This window comes from Seriola lalandi, unplaced genomic scaffold (assembly GCF_002814215.2).
Source record: "Seriola lalandi dorsalis isolate HSWRI2012SDOR001 ecotype SW California unplaced genomic scaffold, Sedor1 jcf7180002054901, whole genome shotgun sequence".
NCBI lineage: Eukaryota > Metazoa > Chordata > Actinopteri > Carangiformes > Carangidae > Seriola > Seriola lalandi.
Genome location: NW_019525453.1, coordinates 3482327 through 3505136, shown reverse-complemented (window position 1 = coordinate 3505136; position 22810 = coordinate 3482327). Strand labels below are relative to the sequence as shown.

General features: G+C 43.0%; 1 protein-coding gene across 4 annotated transcripts in view; it reads right to left on the bottom strand.

The window, feature by feature from the left end:
- Positions 1–3813: 3813 nt before the first annotated feature.
- runx2b (RUNX family transcription factor 2b) overlaps positions 3814–22810 on the bottom strand; it is a 42035-nt gene continuing 23038 nt past the window's right edge. For 3 of the 4 annotated variants that reach the window (XM_023430241.2, XM_023430242.2, XM_023430243.2), the window contains 3 exons: positions 12478–12645; positions 9868–10029; positions 3814–7105 (listed from right to left, as the gene is read on the bottom strand). In XM_023430241.2, coding sequence (XP_023286009.1) covers positions 6627–7105; positions 9868–10029; positions 12478–12645 — 809 coding nt within the window. In that variant the 3' untranslated portion in view covers positions 3814–6626. The remainder of the gene's footprint in view (positions 7106–9867; positions 10030–12477; positions 12646–22810) is intronic. The other variant, XM_023430244.2, reaches the window with a different exon arrangement.

Here is a 22810-nt window from a genome sequence, read left to right as displayed (position 1 = left end):
CACGTCGTCCCCTGTCTCAGATCAGTGGGGGAGCCGTGCGGAGGCCGGGACAGGCCTGTCGTGGCCTGAACTGAGCACGGTTTGAGCTCGGAGCCAGGTGATCAAGACATTTTTCTCTGTATTTAAATAATCAGGCCCAAATTTAGGCTGAAGATAACAATAAACATATCTGATTGGCTTTTTGGAGAGGAGTCGTTGAAATGAGTAACCATGTCTGCAGACAGCAGAGCCCGGGGGTATTTATGCTCTTGGTTAGATTTACTGGTTAGGGTTTCAGTTCCAGTTGTGAACCACATGAAATAATCCATGGTCACTGGAGAAGGATGTGGACACCGTGCTAATTATGTGAGATGATGATGTCAGGTATTGATACCTACTAGTGAGCCAGAACTTTTCTCTCTATGCTGTGTTCCAATGTATATAACCGCACTGCGACCACACTCGCTATACGACCACACTCACATCCACATGTCGGACATGTCTGGATCCTCAGCAGCCCTCACACATCCGCACTGTCAGGCGGGCCCTCACTTTATCATTCATAGTTGTAAATCATCGCTTCGCCTGCAGGAAACACGCAGCATTTTATTTTCCAGTCATAAACCATAAAACCTGCCTCTAACACGAGTTATGATCCTTGGAGACAGAGAGGATGAATGTCTAAAGCAGAACCAGACATGATGGCGGGCATCCTTCATCCCCCTTTTTGCCTGGCATCCCCACATGGCTATGGTCGTGTGGTGGATTTTCCAAACAGCCCCAACGTGATCTAAATGTCACCAGGGTTGTATGTCATTCAGCAGTGAACGGGATCTGTGCGACTGCTCCGAATTACCAGTCCATTAGCTCTCAATTAACACTCGCCTGATAAAGTTTTAACAGCCCTTCATCTGACAGGAAGAACACATAGAGTTCCTTCATGCTTGGTTTCAGGCGAAGATGGGGCCCATGCCCAAATTTTTGAAATTTTATTGCCTGGCTGAAACCTATGGAAAAGGCCTGTTTTGCATGAATATTTGGCAGCGGGCTGCGGTTTATCCTGTCTTATGTTCTGTACACTCAGTCGTGCTGCAACAGTTTGCCATTTTTGACAGTTGAGATGGTGTATAATTTGAAACACTGACATGAAGCGAAGGCCTTGGACAAAGAGGGCTTTTGTTTGTGTGTTTGGTCGCTGTCCATGGTCCTGACACTTGAATTTTCACAGTAATTCCTTTTTTTTTTTTTTTTTTTTTTTTTTTTTTCTTCAGGCAGTGTGGCCAGTATCAGATTGCATAATCTGAACTGGCAGAACTCATTAAATGTAGGCTTTTTAGGTTTCATAAGTGCACTTTTCTCTGAGTTGGGTTTCACTTAGCAGCAAATGGTTTCATGGAATCAAATGTTTCCAAAGCAGGCTAAAGACACAGGCATGCTTTAATCTAGTGATGAATGGACTCTGGTGCAGGATGTCAGGCTGCCTTACAACCTACCATGTCTGTGATGTTCTGGGCTGCTGCCTGGATGCAGCTCGCCTGCCAATAGATCATTTCTTTTATTACAGGTCAAAAGACAAGTCGTCGTTTACAACCCCGTCTCTGTGAGGGTGAAGAACTTTTCATATCTGGTATTCATTTACAGCGCAAAAGCTCTTGAGCAGGCTAAAGTCTACAGAGACGAAATGTGGGGTGTTGGAACCTTAGTAGGAGTACCAATAACATAATAAGCACTAGTTTGGCCACATCCAGCCTGCTTTTGGCTGTATGGAGCACCGTATGGGTGGGCCCCTCACCCCGGTCCCTAAGGTTAAATAAAAAAGCCACTAGAGTGCGCCAAAGTACACAGTTATTGTTGACTCAGTTTGAAATTTTCTTGGACTAGGAGGGCGGTTGCTCAATTACAATCTGATCAAATTAAGATCAGTTTTGTGTATGTTATGGTGGGCATGGGCTGATCTCAAAGATGGTCTTCCTCTGAGAAATTCAAGTTGAACGCCGCCATTTGTTGAGATCAGATGACAGAAGATTTAGAGAGGTTCAAGGAGGTCAGCACTTCATGCTGATTCAACATTTAGGGGACGCACTGGAGAGCCCCCTGCCCTCGGCTTATCTCTGGCCTAAATGAGATATCAAGATGCATGGATTCCCTGTTTGAGGGTAGACACACACACACACACACCCACACACCCACACACACACAGTCCTCAGCCCTGTTAGTGGAGACGGAAACATAGGCAGAGATATACAGCTCTGTGAGTGGTATGGGACCCTTGAGGATCACTTCCCGCCTGAGCTGCTCCTCTGAAACGTTTGTAGAGGTCAAGTAAACAGTTTGTATTGGGATGTCAGCTCGGTGTGTGTGTGTGTGTGCAAAGTCATCTGAATGGAGTGGTTTTGTCTCCTCATAAACTCCTGTTTGTATTCCTCTCTGTTGATTGCATAACATAAGGAAGAAAGTGGAGTCTGCTTTGTGCCGCTGCTGCAAAACTACTTATAACCTGGTATAAAAATCAAGCGCACATCATCGCTGGCATCATGTTCAACCATCAAATTTAACAGGGACAAAAACTCTATACCAACCCCGCATAAATGAGTCTGCCTCCGTGCTGCTGTCTCTCCCGTGCATGCAGGACATTATGCTAATTTCTCTGGGTGTCTGGGTCCCGTTGCTCCTCCGGAGTTCATTATTATAATTGCTAGACATGGCTGAGAACGCTGAGAATGTGAACCTGAAACCAGCGGGAGCTTTTTCCACGCAATCTATATTCAGGGAAATCCCGAGAATGTTCCCAATCTGAACCTTAAAAAAACACATGGGATGGTGTAGCTCTCCCTTTCTCCTCTCTCTCTCTATTTCAACATGTGTACGTGTGTGTGCGCACACTTAGATTGGCTCTATTATGTCTTGGAATAATGTAAAACAGCTTCCCTGGTTCTCCCTGTCTCTGTTCCTGTCTCCATCTCTCTGGTTTCCCTGTGCACCTTTGAAATGAAGCCATGGCAGTGGCAGTGGCAGTAGTAGTCTGGCTGAGCGTGCCGGGGGCCCCCAGCCCGCCTTAGTCCCCGTCCAAAGACAATGTTGGTGCAGACGGACCGGCAGACCAGAGATGACACCGCTAAATGTGCTTAGAATGCAAAACATGCTCACAGATCTGCTTGTTAACTGTTTCAGAGAAGATTAAACAGGTGATGACACGGCTTAATGTTCTTGGAGAATTAACAGTGCGCTCACTGGTGGCCCTTTCTATTTAAATGGAAATTCAGCAGACAGGGGAATCTAATCCAAATACCCACACAATAGGGTGGATACATAAACCTTCTTACATTAAAGATCTGCTCTAAAAAAAATGTTCAGTTCCCTCTTAAAAGCAAACTTCTCCTTCTCCCTCACAGAAATATTCAAAATCTATGAATATGCAAATAATGTTCCTTTCAGAAGTCTAACTACTGAACACAAGATGCCTTCTACTTCCACTCTCAGTGTTTGTGCACTGGAAGTTACAAGTTTCCACATCACACTGTGTAAATTGCAAACTGGACCACCATTGGCGTCCCATAGTGATGTCACAACATCATCACGTATGCAGGAAACATCTTAAACAGTTAAACAAGGAAACTTTCAACTTTCCCCTTCAAGCAAATAAATATGAAAACAACCTTCTACTATCAAACTCAGCATATACAAAATTCATTAAGTAACAATAAGGAAAACCCCTTTGAGAGCAGACAGAAAATGTGGTGGATAATCTCTATACACACATACATATTCCTTTTTATACCAAACAAAAACAATCATTTTGGTGGAAAGAGGAGATTAAGAGGAAAGAGGAAAAAATAAGTTACAAAATTCCTATTTTATTCTTAAAATAAACAAAATGTACAATCACAATGCCAATTTCACTCACTGTTGTCAGGTCTGTTTGTCCCTTTAAAAAAAAAAATCACTTGATGAAACGTACCAGCAAAATCTAATGGAGTCTCCATTAGTTTCAGTTTCCTGACAAGTGTTCATGAGAGAAGAAGCATAACAAAAGACATAACAAGTAAACTTTACATAAGAGCAGGGTAAAGTACGTTTCCTGGATTATCATACATGTTGATCATTAAATAATACAAGGTCTTTGATGACAGACTGTACGCAACATTAAACCAAAAGAAAGAAAATGACGAACCTCTTCTTTTCTGAGGAAGAAAAGAAAAAAAAAACACAACACAAACAAAAGCACATGAAGACAGAATGGGATGTCAGTGCTGCGTTGATGTGTAAACAGTTTTTAAAAGACCATTTCCTGTTCAAAATTGGGAAAAAAAAGAAGAGGTTTAAATAAATTGCAACAGATGTGCATAGTTACTGTGGAGACACTGGGTAAATTTGTAATTGGAAAAAAGCTATAAAATCACAACAATCTAAAAGGTTTTTATTTGCTTTCTTATGTTACACTGTAACAGCAAAAACACTTCTCGTTTGGGCTGAAGCAGTCGGGGAAATGTAGTGTGACATGTTCAATTCCATTAAGCGAGTTCAGAACATCCTCTGCAGAGACTGGGAAAGAGGCACTGCGTGCAAACCTTCAATGAAAAGCTTGAAGCCTGATCCTTGGACAGGGCCATGTTTTTCTCAGCTTTTTCAAATTGGGTTATAATATTACCTACATGCACTGAATATCATATTGTATGAAAGCAAAAAAAAAAAAAAAGAAAAGTTTTTTTCAAACAAATACCAACTGCCTTTTGAGATCAGATTCAACCCCAATGTAAATGGCTTGTTTGGCCAAGTGTTATCCATTCGGCGTATGTGTGTGTGTGTGTGTGTGTGTGTGTGTGTGTGTGTGTGTGTGTGACTCCAGTGGCGTTATATCTGCACTGAGGACCAAAACCATGAGCCCTGCTGGCAGCCAGCCACAAGTGCTGCTAGAAATAAAACAAGAAATAAGTGCTTTATGAAACAAACATACACAAGTCTCCCATATCTTTTGGTTACCAGTTTGCTGCCAGCAGCTGCGTCCAATCACTTCGGTTTTTGTACTTTTTCCTTTTACTCCAACGCTTTTTCAAAAAATCTCACATAGTAATTTTAGATTGGAAAAAAATAAATCAGACCTCCCACTTATCCTGGTGCCACAGAGAGATTTTAGACCGTGACACTGGCTAGTGAGGATGGTACAAATGTATTTGGTAAACCATGTCAACAAAAGCAAGAAATGGAAAATAAATAAAAGTCTGGAGGAATGTCACAGCCCATTTTGTCTTTAACTGTGATATCTCCTTCTCAGTCTCAAAGACTGAAAGAGACGCAAAGAAACAAACAAAGACAAGTACCCATGTGTGTCACACACTAAGACAAACTTTTTCAAAGCTATCTTTTGCACATGATATGGAAGCTACAATAGACTTGGCATGTTTCCCTATAATCTTGACAGAGCAGAATGGATATGAAAAAAGACATGCAGGGATCACCCAAGGATTATTCCAGTCCTGAGGAGTTTATGTATCACAAACTAAGTGAACCTTAAAGTCTGACCTGCTGCTTTGGAGCGCGCCGCTAGACGAGGCACCGCCGCAATCATCTTTGGGCTACATGTCAATTCGTGTATAAATGTACCATTTTTTATGTGGACAAGAAAATACATATGTATCTGTGTGCATGTCAGACTAGACAAACTAAAGAAATAAAGCAGATTTTTATCCCCAAATGGATAATTATTTTCCCCCATTGAAGCTCTCTTCCATGGTATGTTGCCAAGAGGCACAATACGAGTTATTGCTCAATAAATACCAAAGGTTTAATTCCAAGCCAAATGTGTGTCAACGCCTAGCGAGGATGTTGGGCTCTTAACGTGTGGAGCAGTTAAACTGAAAGTTACACCAGAAGAAACATGTCGCAATACACTTTGGAAATTACATTTCATATTTGAAACGATTTAAATCTTTGGGTACTACAAAAAAATTAAACCTCTCACTCTGTTAAATTACCTATCAAAAAAAAAAAAATTCATTTTAACTTAGTCATATAGATGCATCAAAAATATTCAGATTACACTTCTTTGACTCAAGTTTCAAATACATTACATAATTTATGGCTTTATAAGTTAAAACTAAGAAAACGCCTCAATCTACATCGTTTCACCCACAATATACAAGTTAAATTAATTGATTTAAAGCAATTTTACTGTCCATACCACTGAAGGTAACATATGTGTTACTCTCATCACTTGCTACTCAGTGCTTAACTTGCATCTTGATATTGTCGTAGTACAAAAACATGCTCTGCAAAAAGCCTTACTGAAATACAAACACTATACAAAAGAGGCAGTCTCTTACAAATATTGTTGAAGCATCCCTTAGCTTGTGGATTATAATAAACTAAAATAATGTCTCATCCACTTGGGCCTAGTAAACCAAAATTGTCTTTCTCATTATTGCTGTGAGAATGACTCCCTTTGTAGTGCCTTGGTCAAAACACATTCCAGGAAGACAAGTCCATACAAGTTTGGTCTTTTTTTTTCTTTTTTATCTCAACCTTAATTTCCAAGTAAAAGGTAGAGATAGCTGATGAGAGCTCAAAAATCCCCTTTTCAATAAAAAAAAGGTTTTGTGCTTTCAAACCATGACATCAGTTGACTTCCAATCTCCACCCCCTGGCTTTCTTCAATATGGCCTCCAGACAGCTTCATCCATGCGGCCTCCAGGGTTGAGAACTGTTGGGGAGTTACTGTGGCTCCCGTCGCCGTCCACCCCTCCCTCCGTCTGGCTGGGCAGGTTGGGGTTCACCAGGGAGGTGCCCGTGGAGGCGCTAGTGCAAGGCGGGATCATCCGGGAAGGTGAGCGATCCCCGCCGGGAACCATGGAGAACTGGTACGAGCCGGATGACGCTCCATAGTAGAGATAGGGTGTGCTGCTGGTCTGAAAGGGTCCGCTCTGGCTCTGGGTGGAGCCTGGGTAAGGAGGGGGAAGGTAGGTGTGGTAGTGGGCGCTGCCCAGCGACATGGCGGAGGTGACAGGCGGGGTGTAGGTGAAGGTGGCCGGGTAGTGCATCCGAGGGCTGGAGAAACGAGTCTCTGTGAGGGAGGAGAGGCCCGGGAACTGACGCTCAAACTGGCCAGGGAATGGGCTCAGGTCGGAAGAACCTGAAGAAACACACACACACACACACACACACACACACACACACACACACACACACACACACACACACACACACACACACCTTTAGGATTTTCTAACATCAACAGAGCAGCAGATATCATTATATCATGTCTATGTTCTATATATTATATCAATAATAACACTTCTCACCAGTTTGTCAGTTTTGATTAAGTGAAATGTGGCACTGGACTCTTAAACTATTTAGCACTATTGAATTTAACAAATAAGTCCGCTGAGAGATGAAACGGTAGTAAACTGAATTGTACGTAATCAGACATTTCATGCCAGAAATGAGTATTAACCAATCTGGATTGGCTAAAGGATTGTGTGGGCACAGTTATGAAATACGATTTATTCATAAATATCCATCAACTTCTGTGATTGTTCACTTCAACTCCCGAGTTTTGATAAAGTTAAAAAGCACATCAGCAGAGTCCCACACATGAATATGTCTTAATATGTTTACGCCTCTGCGTATTTATATTTCTGTGTGTGTGTGTTGGCGTATGTTTATGTGTATCTGTATAACTGTTTATGCATGCAAACACACACTCCATCGTGCAAACACAGTGTGTGTGTGTGTGTGTGTGTGTGTGTGTGTGTGTGTGTGTGTGTGTGTGTGTGTGTGAGGGAGGGAGGGGGATGTATGTGTGTGAATACTGTATGCACATAAAAAAGCAGTTGGGATGAATCAGGAGCTGCACATGTGGAAACACTTTGAGCAGAAACAGTTTCCATGAGATCCATAATGAGGCAGGGCTGAGCTCTGATGTGGCTCCTCTCCTCGCCTCCCATCGGCTCCAGCATGTGTGTGTATGTGTGTGTCCGTGTGCACGCGCGCCCGAACGAGTGTGCAAGAGAGAGAGAGAGCTGAGAAGGAGCTGCTCCATCTCACCCTTCGTTCCTCTCTTCGCTTCATCCCTTAAAAAATACCCAAAAACCACTAACTGGCTGCGGCGAGCTTCGCGCTGGGCGCAGAGTTTAAGGAGAATAGGAGGTCCTCCCCCTCTCGCGCTCCCTCCCGTCTCCTCTCAGTGGTTTAGTCCAGCCATGGCGCTCTTATCATAAATCACCAGGCGTCTTCCGTGTCACCATGTCTGCTGTGAGAGGACAGGGGGCGGCGGGGAAGAAGCGGTGGGGGTGGGGGGACGCAGTGTTTATGTGCAGGGAAGAATTGCGAAGCCCGGTTTGTCGCTAGCGTCAGATAGCATATGCTGCCAATTAAGGCCTTTAAACTTCCTCTTTCCACAAGATCCGTTTGATTCTAATAGAAATAGTAGGTGATTGTCTCTGCTGTAGAGGAGCAGTGTGATCTCAGACATGACCGGCGCTGTTCAATAAACTCCTGACTCCTGCTTTTAACATTTGGACCTATTTTAGTGCTCAAAGGGGCCGTGTGATGATGAGCCAGATCGAACTTTATTGGTTTAAATGAAACCAGAGTGGAACATATTTGGAGGGATTTTACAAAGTTTGGAGCATCATTTCCAAATTAGGTGTCTGACTTGACTGATGAACTTTTGCAACTGCTTCTTAGCAGCTGTAACGTTTCAACAGCAGAGCTGGACTGTGTGAAGGTGTGTGTGGAGGGGGCGGGAAGGTGCTGTGTTTGCACTGGAGCATCCATATCAGCTTCTGCTTGTACTTGTCGGTATGTTCTGTGGCTGGATACTGTTACAGTGCAGCCTGGCGAGGTGTCAACATGATCTCCAGAGATCTGAGAGCCTTAGTCACATCACTTACGATGCATTAAGCGCTCGAGGTGTGCGAGTGGGTAAAAGGTGGGAGGCGAGGTCTTGGCCCGTGTTTATGCGTGTGCACGTCCTCGCACATGCATGTGTGTCACTTTGAGAACAAAGCCTGAAGCTCGTGAGATGAAAGCTGAAGGGGAAGACCGAACTAATCAAAGCTGACAAGGCAGCTGGCTGGATTTTAAACCCTTTCTAATGCAGAGTCACACGGCCGCGTCGCGTAATCACTCACCCTCGCTCGGGGCATACACACACACACACAGAGAAGGGTGCAGTATGTTAGCACAAGGAAACAGAAGGAAAAAAAAACAGGGTAGAAAAAAAAAAAAACTCTCATGGCAGTGAGTCAAACAGGTGTACGGGGTAGAAACTTGTCTGGCGGCATGTAAGGATTTTAAAGGAGCTTTCACATTGGGGGAAAAACAGAGACAAATTGGTGCCGTTACAGCAAACAGACTGGCTAATGCAATTACCCAGAATGCCTTGTGAGAGTAGCGTATCGCTATAAAGACACTTTATTTGTCAGTCACGAGCCTGTTATTATCCCTGGGCCTGTTATTACCCATACTCCTCTGGGATCAAAGGCTTGGAGCGAGGAAAAAAGGAAACAATCGTTTTTTCCTCCACTGTTTAAAAAACGCCATCCAAACCGCTCTCTGGATAGACAGTCTGACTCTGACAACATACTTCATTCCTCACGTTCATTTCAGAATGAGCTAATAGCAGCTCGCTGTGGTGTATTAGTCTTCTACTAAATAGTAGCACATCCTTTTTTTCCCCTGTAGTTCACCGAACAAGTCTTTGTTTATGTTTCTGCTTTTGTCTGAGTGTGAAAATCGTGTGTGTGAGCGTCTGTCTTTCTCTCCCCGCTTCCGTCCCTCCCTCTATCGCTTAAGAAAAATGTGTGATCTGGATTATTTGTAGCAGATCAGTGAAGCGTGACCGGACAAGGAGCCGGGCAGTTTCACATGGTTGCAGAGAGGTGGTTCTACCTGGCAATCGTCTAGGCACGTCACTGATGGCAGGCAGGCCCGTGCCTCGGCTGGAGGAGAGGGGGGTGGTGGAGTGGACTGAGGGGGATGCCATTGGACTCAGGTAGGACGGGTACGTCTGTTCATATGACCAGGGAGGAGAGGACTGGGACTGACGAGGGTCTGATGGGGAGAAATTGAGCGAGGGAGGAAGAGGAGGAAGGAGAAAAATAAGCCAGAAAGACACAGAGAGAGAAAAAAAACAGACAGGAAAAGAGAGAAAGAATAATTACCAGAGGCCAATCAGCTGCTTCAGCATGTTCGAATTTTTTGCTTAACTATGGAACCAATTGACAACAGCATTCACAACAACTGCAGACATTATTAGTGACTGTGTTTTTCTGCACTTGTGTTTAGAGGTAAGTATCAGTTGGGCGTGTTATGCAACATCCTCTGTAATGACACATCTGATGTTTACTTTCGAAGAGAAGATCTTCCTGTTTGCCTTATAAAACATTGTGCTTGCAGCTGAGGCACAGAGAGCCTTGCTGGCACTTACCCAGGGTGTAAACACACCAGCAGACCAGCCATGAAAATAACCGTTGCACATACTTCAACATTGTGTCTGTGCTGCAACATAAGTGCAAAGCATGAACGTTGATGGCGATCGCATTATGTGTAAGTTTTTCTTATGTGTTATGTTGATATTTGTGAACTAATTTGTGATTTACAATCTGTAATTCAGTGATTCCCAAACAGGGGTACTTGTTCCCCAGGGGGCACTTCTGTGGTTGTTATGGGTTGTGTGGAAAGATTGCAGAGTTGCTCAATTAATAGAAAAAAAAGAAAAAGAAAAACAACAACAACAAAACAGATAAATAATAGAAAATAGCTATGGTAATGAAGAAACATGGTGAAAGTTGAAATAGCTAATGGATGGATGGCTAAAGTAGACAGATAGCTAAAAGTAATGGATAAATCAAAATGACATAAAATAAATTAAATCAATGACAAAACTGTTAAAATGGTTAGCTTAAAGCACTACTGGATAAATGGTGCAAATAGTTTGCTAAAATTAATTAATAGATAAATAGGCTAGCTGAAACAGCTAAACATCATGGATAAATAGTAGAGCGAGCTTAATGAAGTGGTAATGGATGACAGTTGAACTTCAGGCTTCTGCCACTCCAAACAGTAGCAGTAAGAAAGCAAAGGTGACCAAACTGACCAACCTTTCACAGATCAACTGATGAAAACCCTTAAATAATTAATAATCTTAAATAAAATCAGGTTTATGATAAATTCAGAATATATTCGAACATGAAGGGTGTCGATGACGGTGTAGATGAGACGGGTGGGGGTACATCTGACAATCACTGCTCTAATCAATACAACTGCACTTTTAAAATTCAAACTTCACCTCAGAATATTTACACCTGAGAGGCAGTTTCCTGACATGGTCCAGTGGATAATACCCTCCATTCACCACCACACCGCTACGCTGTTTAACCATCCTTCAAACGATCCACTAAGTAACACTACAAAGCCGTGTCAGAGACTAACTAGGAGCTAAATGACGACCTGTGACGAGTCTGCAGAGGTGTGAGGGCGATCAGGTAGCAGCCATCCCGCACCGTGACACGTGGCGTTACCTTCTAGGACGTAGATAGATTGAGTGACGAGCAGAGAAAGACAGACGATCTCAGAGGCAAAGTAAGACACTGCACAAGGCGTTCTGTGGCATGAACCGCTGGTCCCATCAGGAGCGGCCCAGGGCTCCACTTGGGGTTTGATATTTCGCCTTCCATACAGTAAATGTTGCTCAGCTTGTGCCACAGCCTGCTCGCTTATTCAGTGAATCTCTTTAGGACACTGTTTAGAAAAGTGTAGCTATATTTGTTTTTTCTCTGCAGTTTGTGTGTAAAATACAATGTGAAAAACCGAAAATGTTTAAAATGCTCAGAAACACAAACGTAAAATGTGGGCCCGGGCATTCTGTTTCAAAACAATTTTGTGATATTATTAAAAATATTTTTCTGATTTAATATAATGATTTGACTTTAGCAATTTAACTTAATTTAAAAATCACAATATGGAAAAAGAATAACACATAATTCCATATAAAATAATCAAATTGATGTTCAAAAGTAATGAAATATGTTCTAGTTTTGTTGAGTGAATTTAGTAAAAATAACACAGTGAGATCATATCACAATGACATGATTTTAACTAAAGTCGAAATACAATAATACTGAATGATTGCCCAGTCTTAATTAAATGTCTGGTATTCTTGGAAGCAGGAAACATAAAAACATGATGTCGCATAGCAAAAGAAGCACAATAACAATAGGTTAAGCCTCAAATGATTTTCACTCTGGGTAGAAAAGGTTTCATTGTTCGGTACAGGAGAATATGGTGCAATATTTAAACTTATTTCAATGACACAACACACTGGAAGCACTGTTGACCCCTAACCATGTAATCGCAGAGGACAGAGGTCAAGCTCAACTACAGAACAGTAAGCCGACAGAGACTCAGTGCTTTGCTTCATGAGGGTGGATGCTTGTTGTAATGGTGCTTGAACCCAGTCCTTCTTGGGTGTAAGGTAAGAGGTGATGTTTCGGTGCTCACCTGTTATCTGCGTCTGTCCCTGCGGGTTGAAGGAGTTGGCTGCCGTGTTGAGAGTTGGCCTGGGGCCTTGAGTGGGAACGGTGACCCTCACCCTCATCCTCTCGAGCTCACTGAGGCGGTCCGAGAAGAGACCAGTCTTTGGAGGGTCCTCGAGCTTTTGACGATGCCCTGCAGACACACACAGAGTTTTTCATTGGATCAGAGTTGCACGAGTCACAGATGGGATCCAGGCTGTAATAAAAGACAATTTTATTAGATATGAGTGTTTATATTGTTATGCTGTAATGTCGGATGCAAAACATAATTTTATCAATGTTAGTTTGTTTTCTGTTCTCTTGGCATACAACTTTCCTGTATAATGGACATGTGCCATTCCTTACTTAGTAAATGTTTATGCTCTTAATCAAAGAAGAGCTACAGAGGCTTTTGGGAATGGGATGCTACATCCTGCTAATTAACAAAGACCTCTGCAATTATCTTGTATCAACCTTGCATGGGAGAAAAAGAGAGTTAAGGGATAGAGTAAGAAGTTGCATGTATGTTAAGTTTTAACCTGAGGCTTCTTCCTTCCTCTCACGCCATTTCCCAATTATCCCCACAGGAGTCGTAACCTTTGCCAAATATATTATAGCTGCTCCTTTCCTGCATTCCTCCGCTGATCACCTTGCACCCTTTATATTCCTGATCCTATTCTCATCAGTTTTTCAGGCTGGTATCTCTGGACTCCTCCAATATACATATACAATACATGCACATTGCAAACAGATAGATCGTGCAGCCCTGTTGGCCCTGTAGTGGGAACCTCAGCTCATAAGTAGACTATAGTTTTGCAAAGGTGGGGTAAAAACAGAGGCCTGTGCACACACAGTCCCTTTTAACACTGACATAGGACTGTGTCAGTACGTCTGTCTGGTCTCGCACTAGTTCCTCTGTAAAGGCGGTAAAGTAAATATCAAACAGAGGAGAGCAGAAACTCCTGCTGTGCTTGGCGGAGCTCCAGCTGGCTCAGGCAGAAACAGCGAGCTACTTCACAATCCTGCCCAACCTGCCTGGGCTGGGAACAAAGGCCTGGCACTACACCTATAGCGCTGGGTGGGTGTTATGGAGGAAGAGGAGAGGAGAGGAGAATCATCATTTGTGTTACTGAAGGATTATTACGAAGATCAAAGACCACAGAAGACTGCTCACTGGGGATCCATGTGGACTAATAGTCTAACATATGTACTAATACCCACCCCCCTCGACCCAGCTGAGAAGCTTTGTTGCATGCCATCCCCAGCTTTTTATGTTACTGCATATTTCCTGTCACTTTCACTGTCAAATAAACACTAAAAGACAGAAAAAAAAATCCTTTAAAAACCGCCTCATCTTCAGCGCAGCATTTTTCCACTATTGCATCTTCGAAAAAAATTATTTCAGCCTCAGAAATGCTTTTATAAACCATCTGACTCTTCACAACAAATTAATTTATTCTGGAACAACTGTTTGGAATTTTAATACCAAATACTGCTGCTATGAAATGAGACTTGAGAATGGCGGCAGTGAAAAAGCCGCCAGTGACAGACCACGATTTTTATTACAATGACGTTACTGGACTGGCATCATCCCGTTCAAAATAAACACACAATCTCATCATCGGCTTCTTAACATAGCTGCTTTGGAACGTAGAATAATATCGGCTACTTGAAAACCTCAGCTTATTGAAGACTTTATAACATAATTCTTGTCCATATTTCATTAATAATATTTCTCCATCGTTCCTGTGGATAATTTGTGCCTCTTGCTGGCATTCCTCATCTCTCTGTGCAAGCTGTGCCCAGTCAATCATAGCGTTTCCATTTTCAACAGACCGAATTTTTATTCTAAAAAAGCCTCGGGACACAGTGCGGGCTTTGTGCACAGCCCGTCTCCTAGTGATGGGAATAAATAGCAATGGGAGACCAAGGGAGATGAGGGGAGACAGAGGGGGACAGACATGAGGGGGGGGGGGGGGGCACATGGAGAGGAAGAGACCCTGATGACCAGTAAATTAAGAGCTCTGGATGGGTCTGAACCAGTCAGGAGACACATGCTCTGTGAAGAGTGCTGAGCACAGAGTATAGCGAATGGTGAAACAGTTAGAGAGGGTTTGGGATTTTGACATCTCTGAGGGAGATCTCAAAATACAGACAGATATTTACATGTATATTTAAGAAGATGAACACAGTTCTGATCTGCATGACAAGCCAGCTCTCTATCACTGGTAACTTTATCACACAATTTCAGTAACTCTCAGCTTCCACCCTGGACTACAATTCTGTCAAAAAACCTATGGATGCAACCCTGTTTAAAGGAAACCAATGTATTTTTTCTCTTATAGGAATGCAGCATGTCAACCACCACATCAAGGTCCACTTTACACTCCAAATAGCCAGACCTCAAGTCCATTAGTTTAGCAGTCCCTGACAGTAAATACAGTTTTTCATGAGTTAATTACACCTTTTAGACGACAACTGTTGCCAAACACAAGACGTCTCAGCTGTTTTATCGGAACCCTAGCAGGGCGGAGGAATGAGCCGGGGGTATTTAAAGGAGCGGGAAAGGCGGATGATTTCACTGCCGTAGGGAAAGTCCCTGAGATTCCCATCATCCCTGTGAAAACAGCGGAGATTTTCGATAGCGCCTGCCACTTCCCTGCCCAGCCAGCGGCCGGAAACATGGACAGATTCAGACCAGATGTGAGCAACTTGCACACACACAAAAAAACACACGTAGAAACACACACATGCAAGAATGGATGTATGCAAACACATGTCTGCGCATGCAATCATGCACATTTGTGCACATGCATGGTGCATACACCTTTGCCCACAGTACAAACTCACACATGCACACATATGCACACACACACACACACACACACTAAAAAAAAGATTAATAATGATTAGATAACACCTCTGTAGATAGTATCTCTAATCACACAGTTGCACACTGATCCTAGAATAGTATTATTTCAGCCGTCCAAGAGACATAAGTCTGGATTCGACTCACCCCTGCTGATCTGATAACAGTTAGTAAGAGCAAGTAGGCAAACAGAATATAAGTCCTCCGTAATTAATGGCAGCATTATATTGGATCTGAGCCTGAGCATAGAGATCTTTAACGGATGGTTAGCTATCCCCTCATATGTTCTGGCTGAAAATATTCCTCAAACACCCAAATTCTTTTAGCTATGGGATGGCTGCTGTTGGGATTTTGCATGACAAGGTTAACTAGTCCCACAGGCTAAAAGTTTAAAGGAATTGTTTGACATTTTGTGAAAAACGCTAATTCGCTTTCTTGCCAAGTGTGAGATAAATATGAAGTTATAGGGGGAAACAGGTAGCCTGGATTTGCCTGAAGGTAATTTTTTTGTACAGATTAAAAAAACATAAACAATGTGTCGATTAGTGGGGTTTAGAAGTGGTTGTAGGCCGATTTCGCTCTGTTTTCCTGTTTCCACTCTTCATGCTAACATCTCCTGGCTATAGCTTCATATGTTACTTATTATCAGCTTATCAGTCATGTGTGAAGCGCGATCAACTGCACTAACCTGTTTGAAAGGTGATATTCAAACAAAGATATTTACCGTACTGACATATATCTCTCACCAGGAAGGTGTTTCCAAAATGTCAACCTACGCCTTTAAAGAACCTCCTCCCCCCACCGACACATCAAGTTTCAGCTATCGTTACAGACACATCAGTAGGAAATTCTCCTGCCTGCTGCCTGACTAAGTAACATGTGAGGAAAATGCGTAGCGCCAGAAAATCCTGAATAAATGGGATAATTTATAAATTTGGTGTCACGTCATGCCCTCTAAGCCCTTCAGTCTGGTTTATGATCACTGGGTGAGCTCGAATGAATGTATCTTTGGGGCTGATTCAGAAAAACCCCCATGCTCATGGAGCCTGAGTTGAATCAGCCAGTCTGTGTTTGTGTGCGTATGTATGTGTGTGTCAGTCATCTCGCGGTGGAACAGCCAGTAAAGTCGATGAATGAATACACTGGGTCCATATTTCACTTTTTTATTTGGAGCCCTCACAGTGGCCATGTTGTTTTTGTGAGCAGTCAGAAACAATGAATTATTTCAGGTGCAATCTGAAGCTGGCAGAGCGTGGCGCGGGAGGAAAAGCGCTGAGTGGGTGACAGCCAGACGCCCGTCTACCATGGGGGTCTGGTATAAAGAGAGACGAGAGGGGAAGAAAGGGAAGAAAAAAGAAGAGGAGAGCTAATAAAAACAGAACTGGAAAAAAAGAAGAGAAAGGCGAAAAAGTGGAAAAGAGAGACGAGGGAGGAGGTTTGGGAGATGAGGCAGCAAGCGAAGGAGAGAAGGAGAAAGAGAGAAAGGGGGAGCCAGGCTGTCGTGGAGCGCTGCCAGCCGTCTGTGTGGTCCATGCGTTCCAGCCTGGAGGAAGCAAGCCAGGCAAGGGAAGGGCACACACATACACACACACACACTTACGTACACACACAGACACACAAAACAATTCCCAATGGCGATACATTTATTGAAAGCAAAAACACTTTATATACACACTTGTACGATACTGTCCATAGTTTAAAGAGCACTCACAGACAGCGTACCTCTGCACCTCTCTGCTCACATTAAAGTGTTTTGATTCAGAACAGGGCAGAACAAATCCCTCAGAGATGTTTTTGTTGCAGCTCAGAGCCAACCAACTCTGGACCCTCTTTCTTAATCTTTATCTCTTTTTATGATTCACTTTCTGCCTCCCATTCTCGCTCTTTATTCATCTGTCTTTCTCTCTGTCTCTCCCTCCCACTGAATGATTTTGTGTTTTGCGTTGTAGAGGCCTTGGCACCTCTTCAAGGAACTTCATGAGACATTCAACTGACTGACTGCCTCTGGAAAAGCCTGAAGTCTTTTTTTCTCCTCTCTCTTTTTCCCCTCTTCCCTCCCTCCTTTCCTCCCTCACTCCCTCCCTCCCTCCCTCCCTACCTCTTTTCATTCCTTTTCCTCCTGATGTTTGGGTGAGTTTTATTTGTCCGGATCCCATTGTTAAAAGCTGCTTCGAGTAAAGCAGCAGATAATGGTTGTGGGTGTGTGTCTATGTGTGTGTATGTCTGTGAGGGACAAAAGACTACTGAGTCTTTTAAAACCCTTTTTAATTACCTGGATCCTGTACAAAAGTATATTCTATTTTTTGGACAGGTTGCTTGAGGCAGTCACTGACAAGGCATGAAAATCCAGAGACATAAAGGGCCTCATATTCCTGTACATAATTCAAGGAAGTTAAATGGTAGCTGGCTGACATCATCTAAATATTGTGGTACAATGTAATTAGCATATGTGAGGATCTTAGCATTTAGCATTGAGCATAAACATCTGTTGTAAGAAACAAAGCCTGGGCCTTACAGCACGTAATAATACCCTACAAGTGCATGTAATGGCATGTGTATGTGATGACAATGTTAGGAGGCCTTTTGGTGTTGTCATGACAGATATGTTAATGGAGGCATCTCACTTACTCATTTACAGCCTTGCAGCGTGGAAGATGGCAGACTTATTTCAGGAGTTTTAATAGAGTGTAGCCTAGCAACCACTCTAATAAGGTTGTGTTGAGGTGTGAGGACTTTTGTCTGAGTGGAAGCATGCATCATCCTCTGCTCCTCATCTCTCTTGTGGTGTGCCACAAGGCTCAGTTTTAGGCCCACTACTGTTTTTTTGTTTACATGCTTTCTCTTGGGGACATTATTATCAAATAAAATATTTCTCATTCAAAATACACCATCCCCCCCATGGGATGCTTTGGTCTTGGTATGATTCAGATGTTATTTCACTGCCTTTTAAGCAGGGGTTAAGTTTAATTTTCATGCAGACAACCCCCATGTACTGTATGTACCAATAACACCTGGCAATATCATGAATATCTTCATGAGATTAAGCACCGGATGTCCAATTTTATAGATAATTTTATTTTGGTCCTCCAATCTTCCCTCAGTGCTTAACAATCTTGGCAGTCCCTAATTATGTATTAAACCTGTGGCTAGAAATCCCCCTTTGATGTTAAAGCAAAAAAGTCCTTCTTTTCTGTCCTCTTCTGACTTGGAGAAAGTTATCCACTGCTTTTGATTCATCCCAACAGAACTACTTTAACTCAGTTTAGCCGTCTCTCTCAATTGTAGCCTGTCCAAAATTGGCAGCAATGCTTTTAATAAATTCAGGGAAGTGTGATCACACCACCCCTATCTTAGCCTCCATTCACTATGAGTTAATTTCAGAGCTGATGTCAAAATTTTACTTGTTACATTCAAAGTTAAATTAGGTCTAGGCCCAAAATACATTCGTCACCTCCTGACCCCTTGTGAGCTGGACCAACCTGAGGACCTCTGGCAACAGTGTCCTGGCTGTTCCAAGGTCCAGGTTAGTAACTAGACGCAACAGAGCTTTTGCTGCTTTGAAATTACTTGCTGGAGCAATTTAGGTTTGCCACTTCTATGTCAAGTCACTTTGCATGCATTTCCATGTTCATAATTTCTAGCCTGATATTAGCCACTGTAATTCCTTACTTGAGTTTACATTATTTTATTTTTCCCTTTTGTCTCTATGTTGTTTTAAAAAAAATCTTTATCTATGCACATTTGCACACATATTAAGTTACTATTATTATGACAGCTATCAATGTGAATGTATAGAGATAGAGAGCTGCATAAATATTGTGTGCATATGTGAGTGTGACTATGTGTGTGTCGCTGGAAGAGTTGGCTTGGCAGACAGGTCTTCTGAACCACTAATATTGTCTGCAGGCCTGTAAGTAACCAGGGCCTCTTCACCAGACTTGTTAACACCCTGACCAAAACTGAACCAAAACACGACCCCGTCTCCGAGCCCAGAACCCCCAGACCCAGAGGCTTCAAACGCCAGAGAGCAGAGACGGGCCTGACCGCTAACCTCCACCACTGACGCATAACACACACACGTCTCACACACACACGCCCGGTTATGCACAGTAACCACTGCAATATGCCACAGCAAGACACAGTATGTGTGACGCCATAATGGTTTTTGTCACCTCCTATGTTTGTCTGTCATCAATTAACTATAATGAGAACAGTGGGTTTGGACAGAAAGCCTTGTATATTGTGTTATTATGGCTCAGCTATTATCACTCAGGAAGTTTGTCTCAGCTGGCTGCAGCCACCGTCAGGAGCAGCTGAAAGGAGACAGAACCACCTATAAAAGCATATTGGTTTAAACAACCACTCCCTGTCTATTAGCTCAAAATGACATTTAATGAGGCCTATTAGCTCTGCTCCAAATCAGCACTGTGGCTACACTAGACACGAGACTAATGACACCCATAACACACACTCTCTCTCTCTAAAAACATTGTCATGTGGGTGCACACATGCAGACACAGGCACTAAAGGACAGCCATACATGCATCTGTAATCATATCTACATGAACAAACACACATGCACATTCCTATATGCATGAACACACACAGACACATACATGTACAAACACAGTTGTTGAGTTGTTGGTACAGTGGCAAACCACAGGGTAACCAAGAGCTGTCAAACGATTAAGCACAATGCGAGCCACAGAAACCAAGTTAGCCTGCCGCTAATAACACAGTGGCCAGAGGGACCTGACTAACCACTTACCATACTCGCACACACACATATGCACCCACTATAAACCTCTAAGGAAAATCATACCACAGATCTTTAAACTAGGCCTCACTGATATTCGTCACTCTAACCACCCAATTAATTAGCTAAAGCTCAGCGCCACAGTTCAGAGATATGAGCTCCCTTCATTCATGGGTGGTCCTTCTTTATTCCCCCCACTGATATTAGATGAGGAACCGCTGGGGAAATGACATCCCTCAGGAAGACTCATATGGCTACCATAAGGCTTATCAAACACGCTGACACAAAATGTCCTTCCTGAATGAGACACCCACAACCAGGCAAGTCACAGTAACAGGGAGCAAGGGCTGACAGTTTAAAATTCAATTCATAGTGTTATTGTCACCTTATTTTCCACAAACAACACAGTGCTTTTAAAGAGCAGGGCCATTGAGTGCCAGTGTATGTCAACTTTAAGACAGCCTACTGTTCTTTCTCTGTGTGGACCGCTCCCTGTAGGGGCCCAGTGTACCACAGGCCTCCTAATTACCCACTCGTTTAACACAAAATAGAGCTGTAATGGCCGACAAAGCCCCCCCATGTGTCAATGAAGCGTTCACAGATAGAATCACAGTTTTGGAGACAGCCGGTGCTCTCAGCTCTGTGAGTCTCTCCGTGCTGAAACCCGGAGGAGGGGAGGTGTGGTTGAGAGGGCACATGTGTGTTTTGCCACCCTCCGACCTCGGCTTAATGACCCCTGAGAGAGAGACGTGTTCTGGCTGTAGTTTTTGGGTAAATTACACCGGTGCTGCAATTCTGACCACTTAACGGCAAAGTAAAGAAGTTCAGGGGTTACGTATGATGACATAGTATTTATTGCTTAAATTACTGTGATGAGACTTAAGTTAGAACATGCAAACTTCAACTTTAAAGCTTTCTCTCATACCACAAACTGAGCAATTACAAGGGAAGAACAATAGGTGAAAGTGTTAAGTCTCTTCCCTTCACCTGGCATCAGGTAGTGCTGCCTTTGTCTTATTCAGTGTCTCAGTCGAACTTCACTTATGTCCACGTCTCCATTAAGGCTTTTTTGACACGAATCTTAAGACTGCAACTTTGTTGAGACCAAACTTTGGCTTTTCTAAACAAATTCTACTCCAACTCCCATCTGCTCGCCACCAAGCAACAGGACTTGTTTGAAAGTCATCTGATGGGGGACAGCAGATGCACAGGAAATGCTTTTGATCAAACAAGATGGCTGGAGAGCAGGGAGGGATGAAGGGGAAAAAGTGGGTGTGACTGAGTACATGTGCTTTTGAGGACAAGCATGTGCCTTTGTTTCAGGGTGCGTGTTGATGAGCGCTGAATGTCGATTGTGTGAGGCGTTTTTTGGCACCACGGGCAGGTTTCCTACAACAGAGACTGATGGTGGTACTAATCCTTCTGTCTCCCGGCTCCTCTGTGTCTCTGTGCGTCCTGGTGCCATATGTGACGGGGCCAGCGGGTGGGTGGTGGGTTGTTTGTGATGTGATATTGTTCACTGAGACGCCATGAGATGAGAATATGTTTTTTTTTTTTTTTTTTTTTTTTTTTTTTTATGAATAGGGAGGAGGGTTGGGGAAACAGCTGCATGCCAGACCAGTTGGCACTGACGGCTATAGTAAAGTTTTTTTTCCTCCTCAGTTGTTTTTATATGGCCCATTAAAATGAGCTGATGCTAGCACTCTGCTACCCAGTGTACCCTCTCAGGAATATTCTGCCTCACTTTTTATTTCTCTTCTTTCTCTCAAGCCGTCACATGGGAGGCTGAACCGCTTTCTCACAGGTCAACTTAATTAGAAGCCAGCTGATTGCTAATTAACACAATCAGAACTTTTTCCAGTAAAACTATTTTTTGGTTTTGTTAATTAACCTGTTTTATTACTCTGTCTCCATTTTAGCTAGGTATTTGCTGCCATTGGCCACTCGCACAGTCAGCCACACCCACACATTAGTTTAAGGGGCAAGTTTAGGAGCACAATTTAGTCTGTACAAACCAAGCAGTAACCTGAAAAATGAAGCCAAAACAGAAATGCCAAAAACTGCAGTTCCTCAAATGGCCACTTGAGGCGGACTCCAAAAGTCAATCCCCATAGACATGTTAAAGTGCCTGACTTTACAGCAGAAAAAAACATGTTTACAGCCGAGGACAAAAAACGGTTTTGGTCTGTATACCTAATTTCCCCCTTCATGACAACTTTTATATAACTCACTCATTTAAATTAATAAATAAAAGGCTAAAGTTATGCATAATTGAGGGTGTGGCCGCTTTGAGTGACAGGTGGGTGCTGCTAGCTGTCTGTTAGGCAGCAGGTCAAACATTACTTTACTAATGTAATGTAATGTAATAAGTTGTATGTAATTTATATGTTAGCACTAATAAGCAGGTGTCACTGTCTGCGCTCAATAAACCTGACTCATTAGCTTAGCTCATTAACTGGCTAATAAGTCAGCTAATTAATTAGCTGTGCCTTAGCCCACACGCGGTTCAAAACCACCCTTCAGAAACCTATGTGCGACGTCCATCTTTAAATAGGCAACAGTCTATGATACAAACAGTTGTATAATTTCCTCTGTGGAAGAATTACCCTGATGATGTCATCAGGGTTATCTTGGCTTGAGCTCGAGACTTAAAGTTTGAACCTGCATTACAATCTGGAGGTTTGGGGTTTGATT